Here is a 22,338-nt window from a genome sequence, read left to right as displayed (position 1 = left end):
AATGGTGCCTGCTCAAATTTGTATCCAATTTGCCTCCAACTACACCCACACAAAAGGCTTAACTTGGTTTTGCAGTAGTAAATAGTGGGTATACAGGGAAGTTAACGCTCGCTGTATCTTTATGTGTAATATATTGTAAGGCAGCGGTTATTTTATGACTCGGTTTACGGATCCGCCGCACTTTGATTATTGATTTCTACAAAATAAATAAAATAAATAATTATGATTTTTTTTCTAAAACACCGCCGACAACGCAAAATAGCATTCACTAGCTGGGACCACGCCACAACGGAGTATGAAAGAATATTTATTGATAATAACGACGATGGATCTTGACAATGGAGATTGACGACGGTGTAGCGACGATGTAGCTACAATGCAGCGACGATCGAGCCTCGATCGAGCTACGATGTAGCTACGATGTGTGACTAAGAGTGCACACTTAGAAGCGTCAGTTCTACCAATACAAAACACGCTAAATCTACTGTTACACTCACCTGCGCGTCACTTTTTCTTGTTGGAGTCCTGATGGTAGAAGGGATGTAATGGGATCAAATGTTAGAGTTACGATTATTATAAGAAAAACGTAAATGATTCTTCACAATTATGGAAATTATTGACTAAACAACCGTGAAATCTTTAATTTTCTTTCATTCGCAGCTTTACCAAACTGAACTTTCAGAAAGGGAAAATAAACTGTGATAAAAAACAGCCAGATGAAAACATTATTTACATTCAGGTCTATAGTTTGAACTTAAAATACCTAATTTTGCTTCTAAAATGGTCACGATGATTATGTTTCGGTTCTTATAATTATATTGTGACCTGAAAAATCACAATAATTGTTTAACAAAATAATCTTGACATCAATAAATGCTAGAGGAATTAATACATGTGTCTAAACTACTACTTTATTACAACTTTACCTTACTTTGTGCACACAATTCCCCACTCCTCAAAACAGTTTCAGTGTGCGACACATTGGATTGTCGTTGTGTGTGTGTAGCGTGCAGACTGCTGTAGCTCGAGCCTGAAGCCTTTTTACGAGCATGGAAATCTCAGCATTAAACCTGTGTGAGTCGGCCAATTTCTGCAGCCGCCCCGCTAATCTCATGGCATGTGCTTCTCCCGAGCTGCCCGCATGCCTCCGGTGTGCGCCACAGACCCCGACATTACCCAGCCCCCCCGTCCCCACAGCCCCCCCGACTACTACGGGCCTGTACGCAGCACGTCACCGAGCCTTGTGGCTTTGCAGATTAGCAATAAACGTCAACCGCGATCCCGCCATCACCACCACAGATGATTATTACGCCTCGAGTTCATCCCCAGTGTTGTGTATATTAGTGTACTATATTAGTGTACTATATTAGTGTACTATGTTAGTGTACTATATTAGTGTACTATGTTAGTGTACTATATTAGTGTACTATGTTAGTGTACTATGTTAGTGTACTATATTAGTGTACTATATTAGTGTACTATGTTAGTGTACTATATTAGTGTACTATATTAGTGTACTATATTAGTGTACTATATTAGTGTACTATGTTAGTGTACTATATTAGTGTACTATATTAGTGTACTATGTTAGTGTACTATGTTAGTGTACTATGTTAGTGTACTATATTAGTGTACTATGTTAGTGTACTATATTAGTGTACTATATTAGTGTACTATATTAGTGTACTATATTAGTGTACTATGTTAGTGTACTATATTAGTGTACTATGTTAGTGTGCTATGTTAGTGTACTATATTAGTGTACTATATTAGTGTACTATGTTAGTGTACTATATTAGTGTTCTATATTAGTGTACTATATTAGTGTACTATGTTAGTGTACTATGTTAGTGTACTATATTAGTGTACTATATTAGTGTACTATATTAGTGTACTATATTAGTGTTGAGTGTATTAGTAAATTGGTTTCACGACAACTCTCTCCGTCTTTGTCATAGGTCGGGCAGCGTGGACGGAGATGAGCCAAAAGAAGCGGATGCTGCCAAGCTCCAAGACATTTTTCGTTTGTTTGTTACGACCAAAGAGTCTCCCACGGAATCCAACCCACAACCTCTGCCACCGGCCGCAAGGTCCGTAACCTGGAGTAACCTGATCCCGTCCCAACATAAAAAAACACATATGGGTTTCGGCAGGCGGTACACGGCTCAGATTACTGCACTGAAGGCTGGCGCAACTTGTATAAATTAAGTTTTATCTGGGATTTGCAGAGTCGCCTTCCTCCTGGAGTTGGCACTGTTGGCCTTGCAATCCAAGCATCTGAAAGTGGCTGCCGACTGTTTGAAAGCGCTGAAGTCGGCGGAAGAGGCTGTGAGTGTCCCGTTTTCTCCTTTAAAGCTCTGCAGATCTAGCCGGACCTTTCATCAAGACGTGCAAATGTACGCTTGCAACACGACATCTTGAGCTAAGTAGGCACGTGGTAAAGGAGCCAAGGTCACAAAAGTTAATTCATTTCAGCAAAGCGTGTATTGAACATCTATTTATAGTCGGTTAGCTGTGATTTAACTGCTGCTGCTAACGAGATGACATCGTTTGTGGCCCTGCTTTGCCACAAAATAATTCACTTTTCCCATGGCGCTTTTTTAAATCACTGACAAGTAATGCATAATATCTCAAAATTTGGATCAAATCAACGAGTAACAACTGCAAAACATATATTATTCGATTATTATTAGATTCAAACTTGCAACAGCATCTTCCCGTAGCCCACTCCAGACACAATCTTTTGGTCCTTGGGAGTGTTGACCGCTGCAATCGCCTGCGTTTTTTGTCTTTCCAGAGCCCCGGCCAAAGGATCGTCGCGGAATGTATCGGCTGCGAAATCGGCCTCCTGAAGAAAGAGGCGAGGAAGAGCGAGTACTCCAAAGGCGGCGTGGAGGTGCTTCGTCACACAAATGATTGTCTCTAACAACGCCGGCTTGATTAACTGTTTTGATAAAAATTATCTTTGAGCTCGCGCCTCAAGGAAAAGCTAATCTATCTCCAAGCTCCTCGTCGTTAAGTGAGGAGCTTAATTATCTCATTATTATTGCGTGCAGAAGTTTGTTGCGCGTTTGGTTTTAAATTGCACTCGTCACATTTATGCTTTGGCGCGGCATATCAGACATAATTCAATCCGAGCGCTCGTGCCAAGTGATTGAAGTGCTGCCTCTCCAGCGCTAGCGCCAGACACGCTAAACCCGGGCTTGTTCTCCCACAGGCGCGGCTGAGGGAGATCGGGAAGCTGGATGAGTGGCTCCTAAACGCGGCGCGAGCGGGGGACCCTCGGGCCACGCAGGCGGTGTGCGCTTCGCTGTGGCGACTGTGCCTGCCTCTGCTGCAGCACAACCTCCGCGGAAGCCTCCGGAACGCTCTGCTCCGGGTGGCACGGGCGCTGGAAGACACCCAGAGGTCCGTGGCCCGCATCTGTGGAGCGTAGCGCGGAGAGCAGGGCCGCGTGGCATTATACGGGTCAAATGCAGTAGGATATATGTTTAGGACAGTGCGTATTAATCAATGTGTCGAAGTCAGCGTCAACGTAAACGTGCCAGAGTTTGCACAAAAGCTACCGTATTTTCTGGACTATAAGTGGCGCCGTAGTATAAGTCGCACCAGCCAAAAAATGCATAATAGAGAAGAAAAAAACATATATAAGTCGCAGTATGAAATAAGGTTGAAATAAGTGTGAAAATAACATATAATATCACATATAAGTTTGCGACTTATAGTCCGGAAAATACGGTAAATGTCATCCGTTTTCCTAAGGCTGTGGTTAAAAACACATTATTTCACACTTTCAGGGTCAGGACTTTTTGCAAGATCTCTGTGTCTGCAAATTGAACGAATACTATAAGACTCACATAAAAAAAGATGCGTGTTGTGCTTTTATTAACCTGTCATAGTGTAAATATGCGGCGATGCGCAAAACAACATATATTAAGGTCACATCAACAACTTCTAAATGCGTCACCATCCCCGAAGCACACAAACGTTGATTATGACGAGGACATTTCATTCATAAAATGGCAGTGCAAACAAAACAAAAGCCTCAGAGCTGTAAACGGGTCGTAACAAGATGAAACTGTCTTTGTTTTTGGTTTCCTAACACGGTAAGACGGCCTTTTGGAAATTACACAAATTAATTGATTTCCAGGGGAACGAAAACACAATCTGCCTCTCGAAACGCAATTCTAATTCTGCCAGTGCGATTTAAAAAGAGATGAATATTATTTTTGTTATTCTATTGTAGTTTTTCACCTGTTCAAACGTTAAGGGGAGTAATCTGTTTTTTATATAGCACAAAAAGCGGCCCCGTGTCTTATTATCATGAGATTTGTGTTGTTGTGTTGCTTGTTCATAGTTGAAAGACGTCAACAGGTTCCACTGGAGGTTTTTTCTTACCTTTCCAATTAAGAAATACTGTGTTTTCCGGACTATAACTCGCACCTTTTTTCATAGCTTTGGCTGGGGTGCGACTTATACTCCAGAGCGACTTATATGTGATATTATTCGTTATTTTCACTCTGGTTAGCGCATTTCACATGTTTATTATTTCCACACTGGCAACCACAAGAGGGCGCTGTAGGCTCTAAGCGATGCAGAAGAAGAATCTGCACTTCTTCTACCTCTGGAGTTTGTGGAGTTATTTAGAAGTGACACATGAAGAAGAATTCAATGGATTTAGTGATTTGGGGTAAAACTGATGCTTTGCTAAACTTGTTAGCATGTTCTTTATGCTATAGTTATCTGAATAACTGTTCATATGTTACGTTAACATACCAGACACCACAGTTTGTTGTCCGTGCGTCATGTAGCTGAAGGTGTTAGCGTTAGCATACGTTAATTTATTATTTTAAATTTGAAAAAAAAAAAGTGACCTATATATGTTTTTTTCTTCTCTATAATGATTTTTTTGGCTGCTGCGACTTATACTCCGGTGCTACTTATAGTCCGTAAAATACGTTACTCCTGCAAAGTAACGGATGTCATCGCTTTTGGCTCCTTGTCCTGCTCCTCAAAATTCTTAAACACGTCTCGAGTTTGCATTTACAGAGTCGCCTGTACGTTTGTGAGACACTACGTGGCGCTCTCTGTGTCACAGCCTGCTCCTGGAGACGCGTCGTCAGGTCCACTCGGAGCTGGCGCTGATCGAGGAGGACGAGGGCCGCCCGGAGGCCGCTCTGACTCACCTCCGTAAAGCTCAGCAGCTGGACGCCGACGGGACGCACGGGGGACGGGCGTCGGCCGCAGCCTCTCGCCTCCTCCGGCTCCGGGCCCCCCGCCGCTCCCTGCCGCGCCGGACCGAGGATGAAGCCGCCGCGCTCATGCAGCAGGTTCAGGCCTTTTCTGTCACAGTCGATACCGTGTATAATCCCGGTTAAACTCGCCCGTAAAGCACCACTGCAAATGTCTCACAGGGGACAAAAGAACTGACGCGCACAGTTTTCTTTGTGTGCCACATAACTTAAAGCTAAAGTGAGACTGTATACGCTGTATATGCTGTTTATTTGACAAATTTATTACGGTAAAAGCTGTGTTTGAGTCAGATGACATCACACCATTCTGTAATCTTATGCTATTTAATGGAGTTACTTTGTAGGTAAATATGCTGCAGTTTCTAATCACTATTTCGCCAAACAAACATGAGTGAAAGCTAAACAAACAACATCAACAAATGCAAATAAAATCCATACAATGCTTGGTATTATATCGTTATGGCATATTTAACTCAGTTCTTTTTCAATGTTTGTGGATATGGTTCATTTAAACCATCAGAAACACATTTTATAGTCTGAAAACAAACATTGCATGTGCATCTCTTATGTGCAAGTGGAAAAGGTCATGACCTGTGTTGTCCAGGTCAAGGAAATGCCACGTGACTCAGACAGTCGTCCTGTGCTGGCCGCTGTGGGTCTTCTTCTGGCTCCTGATGATTTCCAAGTGGTTTTGGACGCAGACGACCCGTCCAAAGGTTTGTCTACTTTTTTATTAACATATTTCCATGCAAGTGTCATCCAAGTCTGTTTCATGTCATCACTAAGTTGGTTTCTCAGATTTTTTTACTTACTGTATTTTCCGGACTATAAGTCGCATTTTTGGGGGAAATGTTTCACTAAATCACTAAATCCATTGAATTCTTCTTCCTCTGTGTCACTTCTAAACAACTCCACAAACTCCAGAGGAAGAGGAAGAGCAGATTCTTCTTCTGCGTCGCTTAGAGCCTAGAGCGCCCTCTTGTGGTTGCCAGTGTGAAAATAACAATAAATATAGCCGCAAGCGGCAATGATCGGCCCTCGCCACGCCGCCGCCGCCACGCCGCAAGAGGAGGGGGCGCTAACGCGCCCCAATTGTCCTTTTATTACGCCTACTGCTGAATCTGTGACGCTGTCACATCTTCTCCCCTTTGTTTTACCATCAAAAAGCAATTATATTTAGAATTCTTGGCAAAATGTGCGGCTTTGCCGCACAGACACCGTGACTCTTTGAATAAAAATGTGGATAACTTTTGATGGTCCACACCTGAAGATGAGTCTCACCAAATTTCAGGTTAATAGGGCCGACGCCCTAAGAGGAGTTTGTGAAAGTCTAAAGTGTAAACATGTTCTGGCGATTTCCCCATTGGATAACATGGGAGGTTTTGGTCATCGCTACGGCAACGCCATAACAATTATGACATGGCTCTCATTGACTTTTTTGATGGGTATGCCAAAATTGAGTTTTGTGTCAAATTTCATATAATTTCGCAAAACTAAACATTTAACCTCCATATAAAATCTGTAGGGGGCGCTGTGGCGCCAAATTAATTTATTTCACTTCAAGCAGGTTTAGGGCAAAGAGTTTAACAACTGATTCTAATTTGACGCAATTCGGACTTTATCGGCGCAAACGGCAGAAATGTTAAATTTGGGAGATTTCTGAAATTTAAGCTACAGTTTGCGGCTATATTGGGATGACGACCGCTTCGCGGTTGTCATCCCAATATAAAGTGCTTGTTTAGTGCGCACTTTTGCACGGGCTTCGCCCGTTTACAACGGTAATGTTCCATTTTCCCACTACTAATTAGTATGCACGGGGCGTGCGTGAGTGAAGGAGTGCGTTAGTGAGTGTTTGGAAGTGGGTGAGCGCTTCGCGCTCGATTTCGTGCGCACTATGTGCGCACTTTCGCAGCCGTGCTTTGCACGGCCTTACGGGACTAATAGGCCTCTCGCCAGCTTGTGGCGCTCGGGCCTAATTAATAAATAAGTTGCTCTGGAGTATAAGTCGCACCCCGGGCCAAAACTATGACAAAATATATGACTTATAGTCCGGAAAATACGGTATATGTGTCCAGTCATATGCTGACTCACCGTTTTTAATTATTGCTAAAAACTGTTGATTGTCTTTGAAATTACTACGTACATTCAAACAAAATGACGTCAGACGTTCATTATTTGCGCAATTTCCACACGTATAAAATGTATTAAATTGCTGTTGACTTATATTTCCTGCTGCAGGTGCTTGACTGTTCTACCGTAGTACTTTTCATGTCTGTAATGAAACAATAGCCTTTAGCCTTGAGAGAGCTGCGAGCTGTACTTAATTGTGTAATGAGTTTCCGTCTTAGTAAATCACGACTAAAGTTAAATTGACTGTCGTGATGCAGAGTGCCGTGCAAATATTCAGCCCCTCATATCTGCAGAGAGGGACCTTTTTTAGCGGCTGTAGCTTAATGTGTTATGAACTACATGGTGTGATTTCTCTGGGGAAATGGCCACGCCCGCTGTGCCGCGGCTGGCAGCGGGCACTCGGATGTGGAGCAGAAGGGGCCGACAGTCTTTGATCTTAACCTCATTCCGGCTCGGCGGCTCCACATCAGCATTCAGCGGCCCTAATGACCCAGGGACGAACCTGCCACGTCCGGCCCAGCACAGAGCGGCTGCCTCCAGAAGCCCCCAGAGGTTGTGTTTTTGTGTATGAGCCTCGAGCATTTCCCCAGAGCAAAGCACTTAAGTCATAATATGAGAATTAATTAAAGCAAATCATTAGTACTTTTAGTGAGGAGCCGAGATGAGGTGGGACGATGCCCATCAGCAGTAACTGTCCTTCTTTGGGTCCACCGAAGACGACATTATACAAGTTAATTTCACACTTTATTTTCTACATTTTATTAGTAAAAGTTCAAACAATATTTGTCCTACGTGTAAATGTCTATACCAAAAGCTTATTTTAATTCATAGGGTGTTTTTCCCGCTCTCATCCTCATTTCATGCTACACTTTCCTGTCTAATAAACCACACAATCCTACATAAGCCCTATATTTTTAATCAAATACAGGATTATGCCAAATGTTATTTCAACGCTGAACCTTGTTATACTTGATGTGTACTTCTCTTATGTAATCCCTTTTAATATACATCTCTTGTTCTAATCTAGTTGCCTCTGGGACAGTTGGTTCTGGACGCGTGGCAGAGCTCTGTGTTAAGGCTCAGCATCACTCCAGTTCTGTCCAAACAATCAACAAACACCTCGATCGCCAAGACGACTCTGACCCCACAGAAAGGTGAAGGCAGATCTCACTTATTATAACTTGTATGTAGCATCTTCTATCTCAGGACGTGTTCCCTTCGCTCTCCCCTCCATCACAAAAGCCTCTCTAGAATGACTTTCAGGCTCCTGGATTCCCTTAACCACAGTTTGTCAAACATGTTTTACTTTGTGTGGCTCGCTGCTTATTTTATTGTTCCCTATTGTGCAGTCGAGGTTGTATTAGAAGTGTCGAGAGTCCTAAATGCTCTATTAAAATCCCTCATTTACTCTCCATTATTTTGACAAGTCACATTACGAGATAAACTGTGGCTTTAATGGTGAGAAGTTGTGAGAATAAGTCAAATCACTTGCCTGACCAGCCTTTCCCAACACGTTTTGACAGACTACTTTACAAAACCTGAGGGTCTGGGGTCCAACCCAGTCGCGCCAATTTCCAAAGGGAGTGATTGACAGGCGGATTAACCAATCAGACAAACGCATTGTCTGTTCGTGTCTAAACAAACATGGTGGATGACGAGGAAAGAATAAAAATAGCACAGACTGAGAAACGTTGCCGACTTCTGCTGAGTCAACAAGCGACGCACTAAACTCTGTAAATCTGAGGTAAATAAAGTTATATATTTTGTTCTGAATGTTCCGAAAATATTTGAAAGATGTCTTCTGCATTTGAGAGACACGTGACACAAAGTCCTCCGCATTTGAGAGACACGTGACACAAAGTCTTCCGCATTTGAGAGACACGTGACACAAAGTCTTCCGCATTTGAGAGACACGTTACACAAATTAGCGGCGGTGGTTGGACAGGTAATTGCTGGAAAGTTTTTTTGACGCCCCCCAATGGTCCGATTCCAGACCAAGACGCATTTGAACAGAATGTGGGCGGGGCTGGCGGGTCAGGCAACCAAATCATGCAAACAAGTAGAGGCATAAAGTTGTTATTTATGCCTCCAAAACAAACGCATGTCACGGTTACAGAGCAAGGTCGCTGGTGGGTTTCCTCCAGCCGCTCCAGTTTCCCCCACCAAACCCAAACCATGCACAATAGATAGTCAAATGGTGTAGCTTGACCTTTGCCCTTACCTCCACATCGAGCCCAGTCCATCTTCAGCTTACGTTTTCCTTCTGGTTGGGTGATTGGCGCAGGCTGCGGCTGTGGGCGGCTCTGGCCAAGGCGTCGAGGAAACGGGAAGAGTGGGACGTGTGCCGAGCGGCGTGCCGGTTCTGCCTGCTTTACGACGACGGGGGGAAGGAAGGAAGGAAAGGAAGGAAGCCGTCCAAGGAAGACAGCGAGAAGACGAAGCATCCCGAGGCAGAGGGTACGAAAGTACACGCTACAGTGTTAAATCAGACAGACAGTGTATGTGTGCGTGACTGCAATAACCTGATCTGTATTCTTTGTCATCACCACAGACTGTGCTTCAAAAAGAGGAAGTCCGGTTGAAAGTACTGAAGAATGCGACAGAGAATCGCTCCTCCTTTTAGCTCAAATCCATTTCATCAATGCCGAGGTATCTATTACTCTCATGCCATTTACGTTAGAAAAGAGTTGGCAGTAGAATTACAGTACGTTTTAGTTCTGAAAGCCTTGTATGGATGCTCGTTTTTGATGCTGATACGGATTGTCAGTCTCACAGCGGGACATGAAAGGGCCCCGAGACGCCACGGTCCTCTGCCGACGTCCCATAGTCGTATAATCCAATCAGGTCTTCTCTTACAATGTTAGAAAAACACCAGCATCTGCCGCTATGAGCTGGAAATGCTCCAAAGTCCAGCGGTTTTGTCCTTGAAAATGCACCGCGCAGTCAACAAGTTGTATGAATGTGTGTTGTTGTGTTTTTGTGTGTTGTTTTCATGCTGAATACTAAAATGTGGCCATGATTTTCTGCATCCGCTTCTTTCACTTCTCACATTCTGCTTTGGGAAGACCAGGCTTTTGGATAGGATTTGAAAACACCGCGTCCAAATCATTTTGTCCGGGGGTACGGGGACCGACTGGGCGAAAAAACTAGTCACTTCGGCAGCCAATCAGAGCCAAGCACACAAATTGTGTCGACCAATCAGCGCGCAGCATGCACATTTTCACTTGTAAACAGTAAACTGTAATGGTGGACTATTGTCAAACGCTTCCCGGCCCGATTTAATGATGATATTCCCTTTTTTTCTAAGATTTATTAATAAAATGGCCGTCCCTGCACTCAAAAATGCCCGTCCACATTTTAAAATAACCCGTCCAAAATACGGGAAGACGGGTCTCTATCTAAAAGCCTGGGTCTTCCTCTTGGCCTTATGCTTCATTTGACACATATATTCACTCTCCCTCCTCTGTATTACTAATGTAACCATAGCCAAATCTCTCAGTACAATATTATTATGATATGCTTTTCACACTACGACATTTGGAGAGGCAGAATTGTAGATAGCTACGTTTTCTTTTTTAAATGCCTTGAAAAGGAACTAACTTGACACGTGATGACGCATTTCGACGATGCGATATCGCAGTATTTTGTGTATTTTTACTCAGTCTGGCTGGCCTCTGACTTTATCTACAAAACCTCTAGCATGAGCCATTCATTATTTTAATAAAAGGAGCCTAAAGTGCAACTAATACCACAACGAGTAAATATTCCTTTTAATGTACATATTGATAAAGATGTAACTGTAAACTTCATCAAACGTACATCTCTGTCTCTAAAATGTGCTGAGATGTGAGGCCTTTCTGGAGCTCGTCTTATCGTGTAATCCCACTCCCGCTTGGCCCCAGGCTCCAACTCCCAAAGTCCAAAGAGATCCAGCGCCAACTCGAGCGCACTTTGAAGGAAATAAAGGCAACAATCCACAGCACGGACTTTCACCCAGCTTCTCGCCTCTTCCACCCATTCTTTCTTCTTCAAAACCGTTGATGTTTCTTAAGAAAATCATTAGAACTTCTGGCGTAATAAGACAGACTCCAGTTTTTTGTCTTGGGTGCATTTCCCAACCTCTGAAATAAAGTCATCACCAGATGTTTTCCTTTTCTTTGATCAGCCAAAACTGGGCGCGTTAAACGGCTCTGGAGACGCTGACACGGGACACAGCGGGAGCTCCTCTTTCCCGCTCGTATCGCAGAGTTGTCAAAACGGTCGCTGTTTACGTCGCTTTGAATTTGAATTTCCCATGTTTTTTTTACGTCTTGTTTAGGCTGTTGTTCAGAAACTCCACACAGAAGGGCTGCAGCTCAATGGCCAGCCGGCGCCCCCTCAAGGCGTGTCCCAGGATGACGCCGATTGGACCGTTTACAGGTACAAACTGAATACTTTTACCGTATTTTCCGGACTATAAGTTGCACCTTTTTACATAGTTTTAGGCCGGGGTGCGACTTATACTCCAGAGCGACTTATACGTGATATTATTTGTTATTTTCACACTGACAACCGTCCGCGTTCCACATGTTGATTATTTCCACACTGACAACCACAAGAGGGCGCTCTAGGCTCTAAGCGACGCAGAAGAAGAATCTGCACTTCCTCTACCTCTGGAGTTTGTGGAGTTGTTTAGAAGTGACACAGAGGAAGAAGAATTCAATGGATTTAGTGATTTGGGGTAAAACTGATGCTTTGGTAAACTTGTTAGCATGTTCTTTATGCTATAGTTATCTGAATAACTGTTCATATGTTACGTTAACATACCAGACACTTACCACAGTTCTGTCTGTGCCTCATGTAGCTGAAGGTGTTAGCGTTAGCATACGTACACCTATTCACCATGTTCTCTCATCTGTTATTATTTTAAACTGCATTTCAAGATTAGATGTCTGTTCTTGGTCTTGGATTTTATCAAATAAATTTCCCCAAAACGTTGCAACTTATACTCCAGTGCAACTTATATATGTTTTTTTACTTTTACTATGCATTTTTTGGCTTGTGCGACTTATAGTCCGGAAAATACAGTATATTTTAATGCTTCACTGATTTGGTTGGGTTTTCGGCTGTTGGAATGGCAGGACGAGCTCGATGCTAGACGCGGTTCGGATTGGATTACAGCAAATTTATTTGGGCTTCTCCCTGCAGGGGCTGTCTCGGCAAATCATATTCTGGATCCTTGTTTTTAGTCTGGCATAAATTTCTCAGGCCTCGAGCTACTTGTTACTTGCCTCCGTTATAGTAAAGTACATATTAAATTACACATTAGACAGGAGAATATCTCCGTTTATTGATATTCATGGTTATATATCGTGCATAAACGCAGCCACACATTTGCTCGAGTGTAAATGGCTATAAATAAGCTTTCAAATGACTTGAACTGTAACTGAGTTTGACTTCAGGAAAGGGATCTTTACCGTTTCTTTGTGAGCGATGTACACAAACTCGACACGACCTTTTCAAAACCGTGACTTCTGCTCCGCCGCCCGCTGTTTCCAAGTACAATAAAGTAGTTCCAGCAAGCGGTGACATTATTGTACGTGAAAGCTACCGCTGTGCATCCAGGTGCTCAGACAAATGTGCGGTGAACGCCTCATTACGAATAACCTTCACTGCGTCTTGAGGGGTTCCAGCTCCGTCTCCCGCTTCGGCGTGCGTTTGGGGGAAGCGTAGCACATTAGCACCGCTGTTAGTTTCCAAAATACAATACAAAATAGCTACAAGAGCTCGAGAATATGAATATTGATTTGAGTTTAGATGTAAAAAACGTACTTAGCGAGTTTTAACAATGATATTTCATGTGTAAGAGAATGTTTGATATAGTTATAGAGTAAATAAATCTTACCCTAGTCGACTCAATATTCATGCAGTGTGATTTAAATTCATGATATTCAAATTGTTTCATGTAACGTACTTTTATAAGGTTTTAACCACGTTGTGACACCGTTCTCTCATCCAAAACGTACCTGGAGTTGTATTTTGGTTGGTTCATTCATAATTGTTTCATCAATCTTGTTTTAAGAGGTTGTCTTCACTGCCTTCTCAGAGCTCGCAAAACACTTGCTTTCGAATTTTCCAGATTTGTGACAAGTTTGTGACAAGATTTGTGACAATTTATTGCAAGAAATCCAGAAATGTCCTGAAATGCTGTTAATAAGTTTATAAATCATTGGCTCGTTCTGTGATTTTCTGTATTTTCTTTTATTCTTCACTAATAATAAGAAGATGAACGTGTTTTCTATAGACAGGCATCATTTTAAGTTCTAAAATATAAGATCAGTACCATGTTTAAATGCCAATAAAAATACAAATAATAAGATAAGATAAGATAATCCTTTAATATCCACACAAGGGGAAATTTCGCTGTTACAACGCAGTAGAACAGGAGGAAAGGACAGATTATAGGAAGTTTCAAAAACACTCTCAATAGAACTCTTATGAACAAAAACAAAAAACTCTTATTAACAAAAACTCCTCACCTATCTTAATAGGGAATGAAGGGGGGGAAATAAAATAAAATAAAATAGATAAATACAAATATAAGATAATAATAATAAAATAATGATAATTGAATAAAATAAAAATAAAATCAAGTAAAAATAGTTTGCACAAGACTAGGTAATACTATTAGCAGGTAAGTAAACCGAATAAAAACAAAATAGAACACTCTTAGTTACAGGTATTGCACATGGTTAATTCAGTATTGCACATGTTCAGGGCTAGCAGTGTTTGTTGTAGAGTTACGTGCCATTATTGTAGATATTGCAGACTTTGTTCAGTGTCCTTTGCCATCTCTAACTCTTGTTTTCCCGCTCCACTCGGCTGCTCTTTTTTTGCAGAGATTGGATCATTTCTCTGTCGGCCCACGCCTCCTTCAGCTTCGTGCGCGCCGCCGAGCTCGGGGCGGAGATCTCTGAGTCGTGGGTCGTCGCCAACGCCGCCGTTTACCTGTGGAATTACAACCAGCGCTCGCTCTCGCAGAGGCGTTACCAGCTCCTCCTGCCCACCTTCAGGCCCGTGGTGGACCTCATGCAGAAGATGCAGTACACTGGGTAGGGTTCTATTCAAATCCAAACAGTATGGTCATATCGCCGACGTGTTTAATGGATTTCCCCAGTGCTTTAGCCGCACAATATCAATTTAAAGGTGTATTGATGGATGGTCTTAATATATACAGTACAGCCCAGCAGTGTTTATACTGAGGATGATATTGTAGCACAGGCAGGCCTTTCATTTTTGGAGTAAATATGTCAAAATATGTCAGTTATTGCCTTCTCTTCTGTTTTACTTCCGGCGCTAGTGAGAGTGCGATGCTCTTCCTCTTTTCCAATCGTTTTGTATTTGTTTTTGCTCTGTTTATTGTCATTTTTGTAAATACTTTTGTACATTCATTTGAGCTGTGTTATTTGTTATTAAGAGTTTTTTATAAGTTTTTTTTTTTTTAATAAGTCATCTGTTTTTATTATTATACTTCTGTACCTAATCTGTGTTGCAGCAGTGGAATTTCTCCATTGTGGGACAAATAAAGGGTACATCTAACAAAATACTTCTAAATACCATATTTAAGAGAATAAAACAAGCAAAAAGTCTAATTTGTAATTACATTTTATTCCTCAGCTGTTTTAGACTCCTCTAATGGACCGGACTGTAATGATCAGAGGTCTTATAGTAATTTTGGGAGAACGGCCCCCATAGAACCCTCACTATCTCCCACTGAGGCGTGAGCCATTGTAATCCGTCAAATAGTTAAAGGGCCTCGACTTTTGTTTCTTCTAGTGCCAGAAACGCCTTTAACTTCATGCAGTGAATTGCAAATGCAGCTTCAATGAGAACCATGTAGAAAACTCGAATAATACGCCATTCATACATTTTCGTTCTGCTTTTTTGCGCTGATGACTGCACATTTTTTGATGACTTTTTGAATGGAGTTCCTTTGCCTGCCAATCATTTACCCGACCCCCAACCTCTGCGTAAAGATATTCTATCCCTCCAGGTGAAACTCGCAAATTACTTCCATTCAGCGTCAGCTACACTCCATGTAAACGCTATAAGAGTCATTTCCGAGTCTGTCGAAGCCGCATGTTTTCTGTGGCACATTTGTTGAGAATAAAGTAGTTTAACCTCTGTTTCTCCGCATCCCAAAATGTCCTCGAGCTGTAATTATGTTCATTATGTAACCCGCTGACTTTCTGAAAACACACATTTCCTTGAAGAAAGTTGTAAAAATAACAGTTTTAGTTCTCGTAGCTCAGACGCTGCTGTTTATTTTTACTTCTCACGTCTGATGCTTTCTCTGACTCTCAGGGTTCGTGCTCTGTTGGCGTTGCTGTGTATTGTCAGTCTGATGCTTTCTCTGACTCTCAGGGATCGTGCTCTATTGGCGTTGCTGTGTATTGTCAGTCTGATGCTTTCTCTGACTCTCAGGGATCGTGCTCTGTTGGCGTTGCTGTGTATTGTCAGTCTGATGCTTTCTCTGACTCTCAGGGATTGTGCTCTGTTGGCGTTGCTGTGTATTGTCAGTCTGATGCTTTCTCTGACTCTCAGGGATTGTGCTCTGTTGGCGTTGCTGTGTATTGTCAGTCTGATGCTTTCTCTGACTCTCAGGGATCGTGCTCTGTTGGCGTTGCTGTGTATTGTCAGTCTGATGCTTTCTCTGACTCTCAGGGATTGTGCTCTGTTGGCGTTGCTGTGTATTGTCAGTCTGATGCTTTCTCTGACTCTCAGGGTTCGCGCTCTGTTGGCGTTGCTGTGTATTGTCAGTCTGATGCTTTCTCTGACTCTCAGGGTTCGCGCTCTGTTGGCGTTGCTGTGTATTGTCAGTCTGATGCTTTCTCTGACTCTCAGGGTTCGCGCTCTGTTGGCGTTGCTGTGTATTGTCATGTCTGATGCTTTCTCTGACTCTCAGGGTTCGTGCTCTGTTGGCGTTGCTGTGTATTGTCATGTCTGATGCTTTCTCTGACTCTCAGGGTTCGTGCTCTGTTGGCGTTGCTGTGTATTGTCATGTCTGATGCTTTCTCTGACTCTCAGGGTTCGTGCTCTGTTGGCGTTGCTGTGTATTGTCATTCTGATGCTTTCTCTGACTCTCAGGGATCGTGCTCTGTTAGCGTTGCTGTGTAATGCAGTGGCTCGCGGCCTCCTCCAGCCGCTGCCTGCTGCTGTAGCCGTGGAGACGCCAGTGCCAGTGGACAAAGGCAGAGGCAGAAGAGGGGCTGCCAGTGTGAGTGGGCCTGCACTGGACCCCGCCGCCCTGCAGGATGCCCGCAAGGCTCTGGAGGTACACTGAGAGGGCCAAGGCTGAAAGGTCTGGGTGATGACTTAACTTAACAACAATGCATTGAACTGACAGCATATTGTGGTTTTTTGGACACTCAAAGACACTTTACATTGCATTATTCATTCTACACTTGTGGGTTGTATAGCCACTACTGCCCTGGGACAGACTGATGCGATCTGTGCCATCGGCCCCTCCGCACACCACTAACCAAGTGGGTTAGTGCAGTAACTTTGGGGTTAACCCTGATTCAGCAGTACTAGAGAGCTTACACACACTACACTTCTAGATGGAATATTCCCATTGGAATATTCCAGTTATCTTTAATTACATGTTAATTTAATTACATTACATTAAGCGCTGCTTGGCACACACATCAGAGCCGTTCACTCAGTCCATGGTGCTGTATGATCAGTTTGGTTACTTTAGCACCTTTGAATGATATTCAAATGAACTGTTTCTGTGATGTAACTCTCAAGCTGTATGAGACTGGACCCATTTTTAATTGGAGTTATAGTATTAATAGTTGAAATATGACACAACATATTAAAACTTGAGCAAATGTACTGTAGTATTAAAACGTTACATAACATGGAAACATATTGACATTAAAAATGCTAATAGAAATGATTCTGGGTCAAATGTTTTCCTTCTTTCAGCTGTGTGACTTTGCCCTGAAGTTGTCCAGCAGCAGCGTCTCTGATGTCCCCATCGCAGTGAGGGGCCTCGTGGTGTCCACCTGGGTCCAGACCAAGAGACTGTTACAGCAGCAGATCTCTCCTGCCCTGGAGCCTGGAGACGAGGTGCCACTCTCAGAGAACCAGCTCAATTGTTCTGTTTCCTCTGTCATTATTTATAAAGTACAGGCAGTTCTGGGGCCTTCCAGTAAAAAATAAATAAATAATTGACTGTTGAACGAAATGTTTAATTGGTAAATATGTGATCAACCTACATTTATTCTTCTTATAAACTATAAACATGAGTTTATTTAAACATGAGTTTATATAAACTCATAAACTCATGAATAATACAACGGTGTGTTTTGTGGGTTAATGTCGTAGCTGTAACAAGAGTGTTTCTAATGGTTCAGACTCTGCAAATGACAAAGTAGGCTTACATTCATAAATGTATTTGTTTTAATTGCATTCTGTTGGAGATTCACTGTTAGTCCCCCAATTACGAGGGTTTAGATTGTTAGCTATTCAATTATTTTTTTCCGGCGGGGGTTATTTTTGGAGGGCTATTGTCTAGAGGCCTGATTACAAAAGTGTACCACAATTTAATGTTTTGCATCTAGTTCAGTTCAGTTTACAGTGAAGAATAAACAACTTTTTTACCACTGTTTTAGCCTTTGATGCCCATAATGTCTCTAAAGCTTCTTCATCTCATTTGTGACAAGTGCTCTGAACCTCATCCACATCAGATCTGTATCATGTCATGCTTTGGAAATATCACAGGCGTTTATCTCAAATTGCAATCAATAAATCATTCATCAAGCCTTTCTCCACACTTTGCCAAGACATGAATTATCCATGAGGTCGTCTCCACCGCATTTGGGACACGAATCACGATCGCTCGGCACCGCCACAGATCATTTATAGCAATATATCTAACATGTACTGAGCGTGTGGTGGTCAAATGCAGGTTTACTCCGGTGGTACTTGAGAGTCGTGAAGTTCATTTGTGTTATTAATGTGTGCATGTATGATGTTAAAAAAAAATGCATAATAGAGAAGAAAAAAACATATATAAGTCGCACTGGAGTATGAAATGTGGTTGCAAGTGTGAAAATAACAAATAATATCACATATAAGTCGCTCCGGAGTATAAGTATATAAGTATAAATATGATATGAAATAAGGTGCGACCGAAAATGCAGTATTTGCAAATAACAACATGGTTTTTGGTTTCTTCCAGAGTCCAGATGCAGAGGTGTCGGCCATGACGCGCGTTCTGGTGGGACTGGAGATGTTGGAGTGCAGTAGGAGCCCTGGACAGATGGACTTCCCTCTCCCCGCTCTCTCCACAGTACGTGCTCTGTTGTTTGCTCTGGGTTTGTTGTCCTCCTCCAGATGGTGAAAGCAGCTGCAGCTTCGGCCAAAGGGAGCCCGAAAGCACGTCCGAATCCGAACTCACAAACGCGTTGCAATGTCGTCAAAATGCCACGCCTTCTGCATCAATCAATCAAATGTGTTTATAGGGCACAATTTGTACGGAGCGCAATTCAAAGTGCTTTACAATTTTAAAACGCATTTAGAAAATAAAAACACAATACAGTTTATACAAATATAAAACAGTGTATGTCAAAATAAATAAATTAAAACATAAAAGCAAATTAATATGGTATTTAAAATGTTAAAAATCAGGTAAAAGTATTTCAGTCAGAGGCGCGGCTAAACAAAACAGTCTTTAGCTTGGATTTAAACACAGCCGGACTCATCTTTAGCTTTATTTGTTTTTTTTATTGATTACTATCATGGATATTTTATGGATATTTTGACAAGCCTGCTGCTGTTTAAAATGTGGCCTACGTCAGTATTTTACACATGAAGAAAAGTGGAGCATGTCATGAGGTAGAGGTAGAAATGAGCCTCTGAAATCACGGCAAAACAAACCAGGGCTGAAATTATTAAATCGACAAATTGTGACAATTTTACCATAAATATACAGTATTTTCCGGTCTATAAGTCACATTTTTTTTCATAGTTTTGTCCGGGGTGCAACTTATACTTCAGAGCGACTTGTGATATTATTAGTTATTTGGGAGTATCTACAGAGCCGCGGCGCGCGGCCGAAACTGCCATGTTATTTTTTGCCGCGGCTCCTGAAACTGCTGCGCTATTTGACCGCGCCGTTTTAGACCGCGCCGGGTTAAGGTTAGGGTCAGGGTTAGGGTTAGGGGTAGCCATGAGGCCATTTGACCGCGCCGCGGCTCTGCAGCCACAGCCTTGACATTTTCACACTGACAACCACAAGAGGGCGCTCTGCTCTAAGCGACGCAGAAGAAGAATCTGCACTTCCTCTACCTCTGGAGTTTGTGGAGTTGTTTAGAAGTGACACAGAGGAAGAAGAATTCAATGGATTTAGTGATTTGGGGTAAAACTGATGCTTTGGTAAACTTGTTAGCATGTTCTTTATGCTATAGTTATCTGAATAACTGTTCATATGTTACGTTAACATACCAGACACTTACCACAGTTCTGTCTGTGCCTCATATAGCTGAAGGTGTTAGCGTTAGCATACGTACACCTATTCACCATGTTCTCTCATCTGTTATTATTTGAAATTACATTCAAGATGAAATGTCTTTTCTTGGTCTCGGATTTTATCAAATACAATTCCTAAAAAAATGCGACTTATACTCCAGTGCGACTTATATATGTTTTATTATGCATTTTTTGGCTGGTGCGACTTACACTCCGGAAAATACGGTAATCATTGCAAGACTTTAGCATAGCATTATTAACTCAAACTTTCTAAAAAGAACATATTCCCATTTCTGTGTGCTTTTCTAGAAAGTAAATTGGTTCAAAACAAGTTTCTGAACACATCAAATGAGAGGTCGTTCTCTTACTCACCGATAAATAAGACTGCATAAGAAATACACCATAATTAATAAACCATAATGCTCCGAAGGGCAGGTTCTAATTAAATGAGACGTTTTCCTTTCCTGTTTTTCAAAGTGTTATTTATAAAACACGAGCAACCGACAGTTACATAAATCTGCCTGGAACAAAATGATCTAATTCAAATATTCCACTTGTAAAATGTATTTAAATCGTCTTAAATCGTGTGTATTTTGTATCATTTCTCGTTTAAATCTGCAACATATTTAAAATATCGTCACGTCATGTGTATTGTTTGAATGTTTTAGTCCGTTTCCTCTTTATTCTCTTTCCGCACGCTCTAAAGTACAGCCATTTCTCACGTTGCTGCACATTTTTGACAACAGCAACGGAAATCTTACCGCAGTTTTGCTGACAACATGCCGCTGCACGTAACCGTACATTCCTCCCTCTGATCGTTTACAGCCGAGCGAGAAGCGGCCGCTGCACAAACATCTAAAACGAAGACAAAACTCAACTTCTTCTTGTTTTCAGGCCGAGAGCGAAAGATGAGAAGTTGCTGTGATTGGACGGTGGAGCGGGAGCGCGTCGGTTTGTCGTGTTTTTGAAGCCTCGTTAGCGCGGACTTAAAGGCGGCCCACGATAGCATGAAGAGCACGGATAATTATGGGACATGCTCGTCTGCACATGCCTGTTCGACTCTCAAATGAGCCGCTTCAGTTTTGCTTTCGTAGTATTCGATTGTATCCAAAGCAACAACATTATCCTAACGATTTATATGACACAAAACAAATGTCTTTCTTCAAGCTTGTGGCACTAAAATGATGGTGAAAGACACTTGTTTCTCACTTGTGCCTCCTTAAAGCGCCCCCTACAGGTCAGACGACTCGTTGAACGTCTGGTTAGAAAAATTTTATCCCAGAATAGCTCATTTTTTTAGGTTTATAAATCCACTTCCTGTTTGTAATTGGTGACATCATGAGAGGTAATTACCCAGCAAACACTGGGCAAAAACATGTATTTATTTATTTGACAATTAACACACACTTTATTTTGTTGATTTGATGTTTAGAGCGTCTAAAAAGTCGTTTATTTTGTGTAAATTCTGCATAAACTTTGACTGGAATGCGTCGGCCTAGTGTGATGTCACTTCCTGTCATTTTCTACAGATTTTTCAACGTTTTCTCTACAAATACTTACTCGATCGGTGTAAAACTAATGATATATATATATAATATATATGTACAACAGGCATAAATACACCAAATAAAGTCAAAATTCGAACCTCGTAAAAACCTGTCATAGGCAACAGCCCGCATCAGATTGTTTTAAATGCATTGTAATAAATGTGATTATAATCTGAGTTTGAACACGTAGATCACATTTACGATATCTTGACTTTTGCTCTAGAATAAAACCAGTGTCACTTTTTTTTTTTTTTTTTAAGTATTAGACAAGTTCACCCTGGGGAGACTCAGACACAGAAAACAGGAAAGATGTTTTAGCAAACTTTATTGCAAAGTTTATTTTGCTCTCAGCCCCCGGTGGAAGGCGTAGCGATCATGGGCACTCCATAATCAAATTGAATTAGATACCTTCCCCCCGGAGCCTGGAGACTGCTGGTGGTAGATGTAAAGAGAAGGTTGAGGATGAGGGGAATGCAGAGGAGGAGCTGGGGAGGTGGTGGGTCGCAGTACGGTTTGAGCGGCCGAGCCATCTGCCTGAGGGCTTAAATGTGACCGCCTGGTGCTGATTGGGAGCAGAGGAGGAGTGACTTGAGAGCGATGATTGCGGATGGTGAGCAGGTGCGAGGGCCATGATGCAGACGTCCCCTGACCTTTCACCCTCCTTCTTGGCCAGGAAAAACTACAAAAAACCTCTTTGGGAAAAATAGAAACCTGGAAGAGTCCGTGGTGAAGTGAGGGATCTGACTCTCTCAGACGGACAGGCGGACGCCGCTTGAGTGCGATGATGGCGCTGGGGAGAGGGGTCCTTCCATGTTGGCCGACGCCGATTTAAGTTAGGTCTTCCAGGTGAACTTACGCAGGCTTCATATGGGAATTAAAAACAGATAAACCTT

The 22,338-nt window shown here is 42.2% G+C and overlaps 1 protein-coding gene across 1 annotated transcript in view; it reads left to right on the top strand.

Annotated features, from left to right (window-relative positions):
* cfap46 (cilia and flagella associated protein 46) overlaps positions 1 to 22,338 on the top strand; it is a 108,087-nt gene that overhangs the window by 12,857 nt on the left and 72,892 nt on the right. Inside the window, exons 8-21 of the mRNA XM_072436325.1 lie at positions 1,959 to 2,090; positions 2,229 to 2,328; positions 2,798 to 2,896; positions 3,218 to 3,408; positions 5,099 to 5,330; positions 5,857 to 5,968; positions 8,410 to 8,536; positions 9,667 to 9,839; positions 9,934 to 10,031; positions 11,701 to 11,801; positions 14,261 to 14,473; positions 16,509 to 16,695; positions 17,352 to 17,495; positions 18,610 to 18,720. Coding sequence (XP_072292426.1) covers positions 1,959 to 2,090; positions 2,229 to 2,328; positions 2,798 to 2,896; positions 3,218 to 3,408; positions 5,099 to 5,330; positions 5,857 to 5,968; positions 8,410 to 8,536; positions 9,667 to 9,839; positions 9,934 to 10,031; positions 11,701 to 11,801; positions 14,261 to 14,473; positions 16,509 to 16,695; positions 17,352 to 17,495; positions 18,610 to 18,720 — 2,020 coding nt within the window. The remainder of the gene's footprint in view (positions 1 to 1,958; positions 2,091 to 2,228; positions 2,329 to 2,797; positions 2,897 to 3,217; positions 3,409 to 5,098; positions 5,331 to 5,856; positions 5,969 to 8,409; positions 8,537 to 9,666; positions 9,840 to 9,933; positions 10,032 to 11,700; positions 11,802 to 14,260; positions 14,474 to 16,508; positions 16,696 to 17,351; positions 17,496 to 18,609; positions 18,721 to 22,338) is intronic.

The sequence above is a fragment of the Eucyclogobius newberryi genome, unplaced genomic scaffold (assembly GCF_026437365.1).
Source record: "Eucyclogobius newberryi isolate DKJ021-1_F unplaced genomic scaffold, fEucNew1.0.hap1 SCAF_8, whole genome shotgun sequence".
In the NCBI taxonomy this organism is placed as follows: domain Eukaryota; kingdom Metazoa; phylum Chordata; class Actinopteri; order Gobiiformes; family Gobiidae; genus Eucyclogobius; species Eucyclogobius newberryi.
This window is presented reverse-complemented; position numbering and strand designations above follow the sequence as displayed.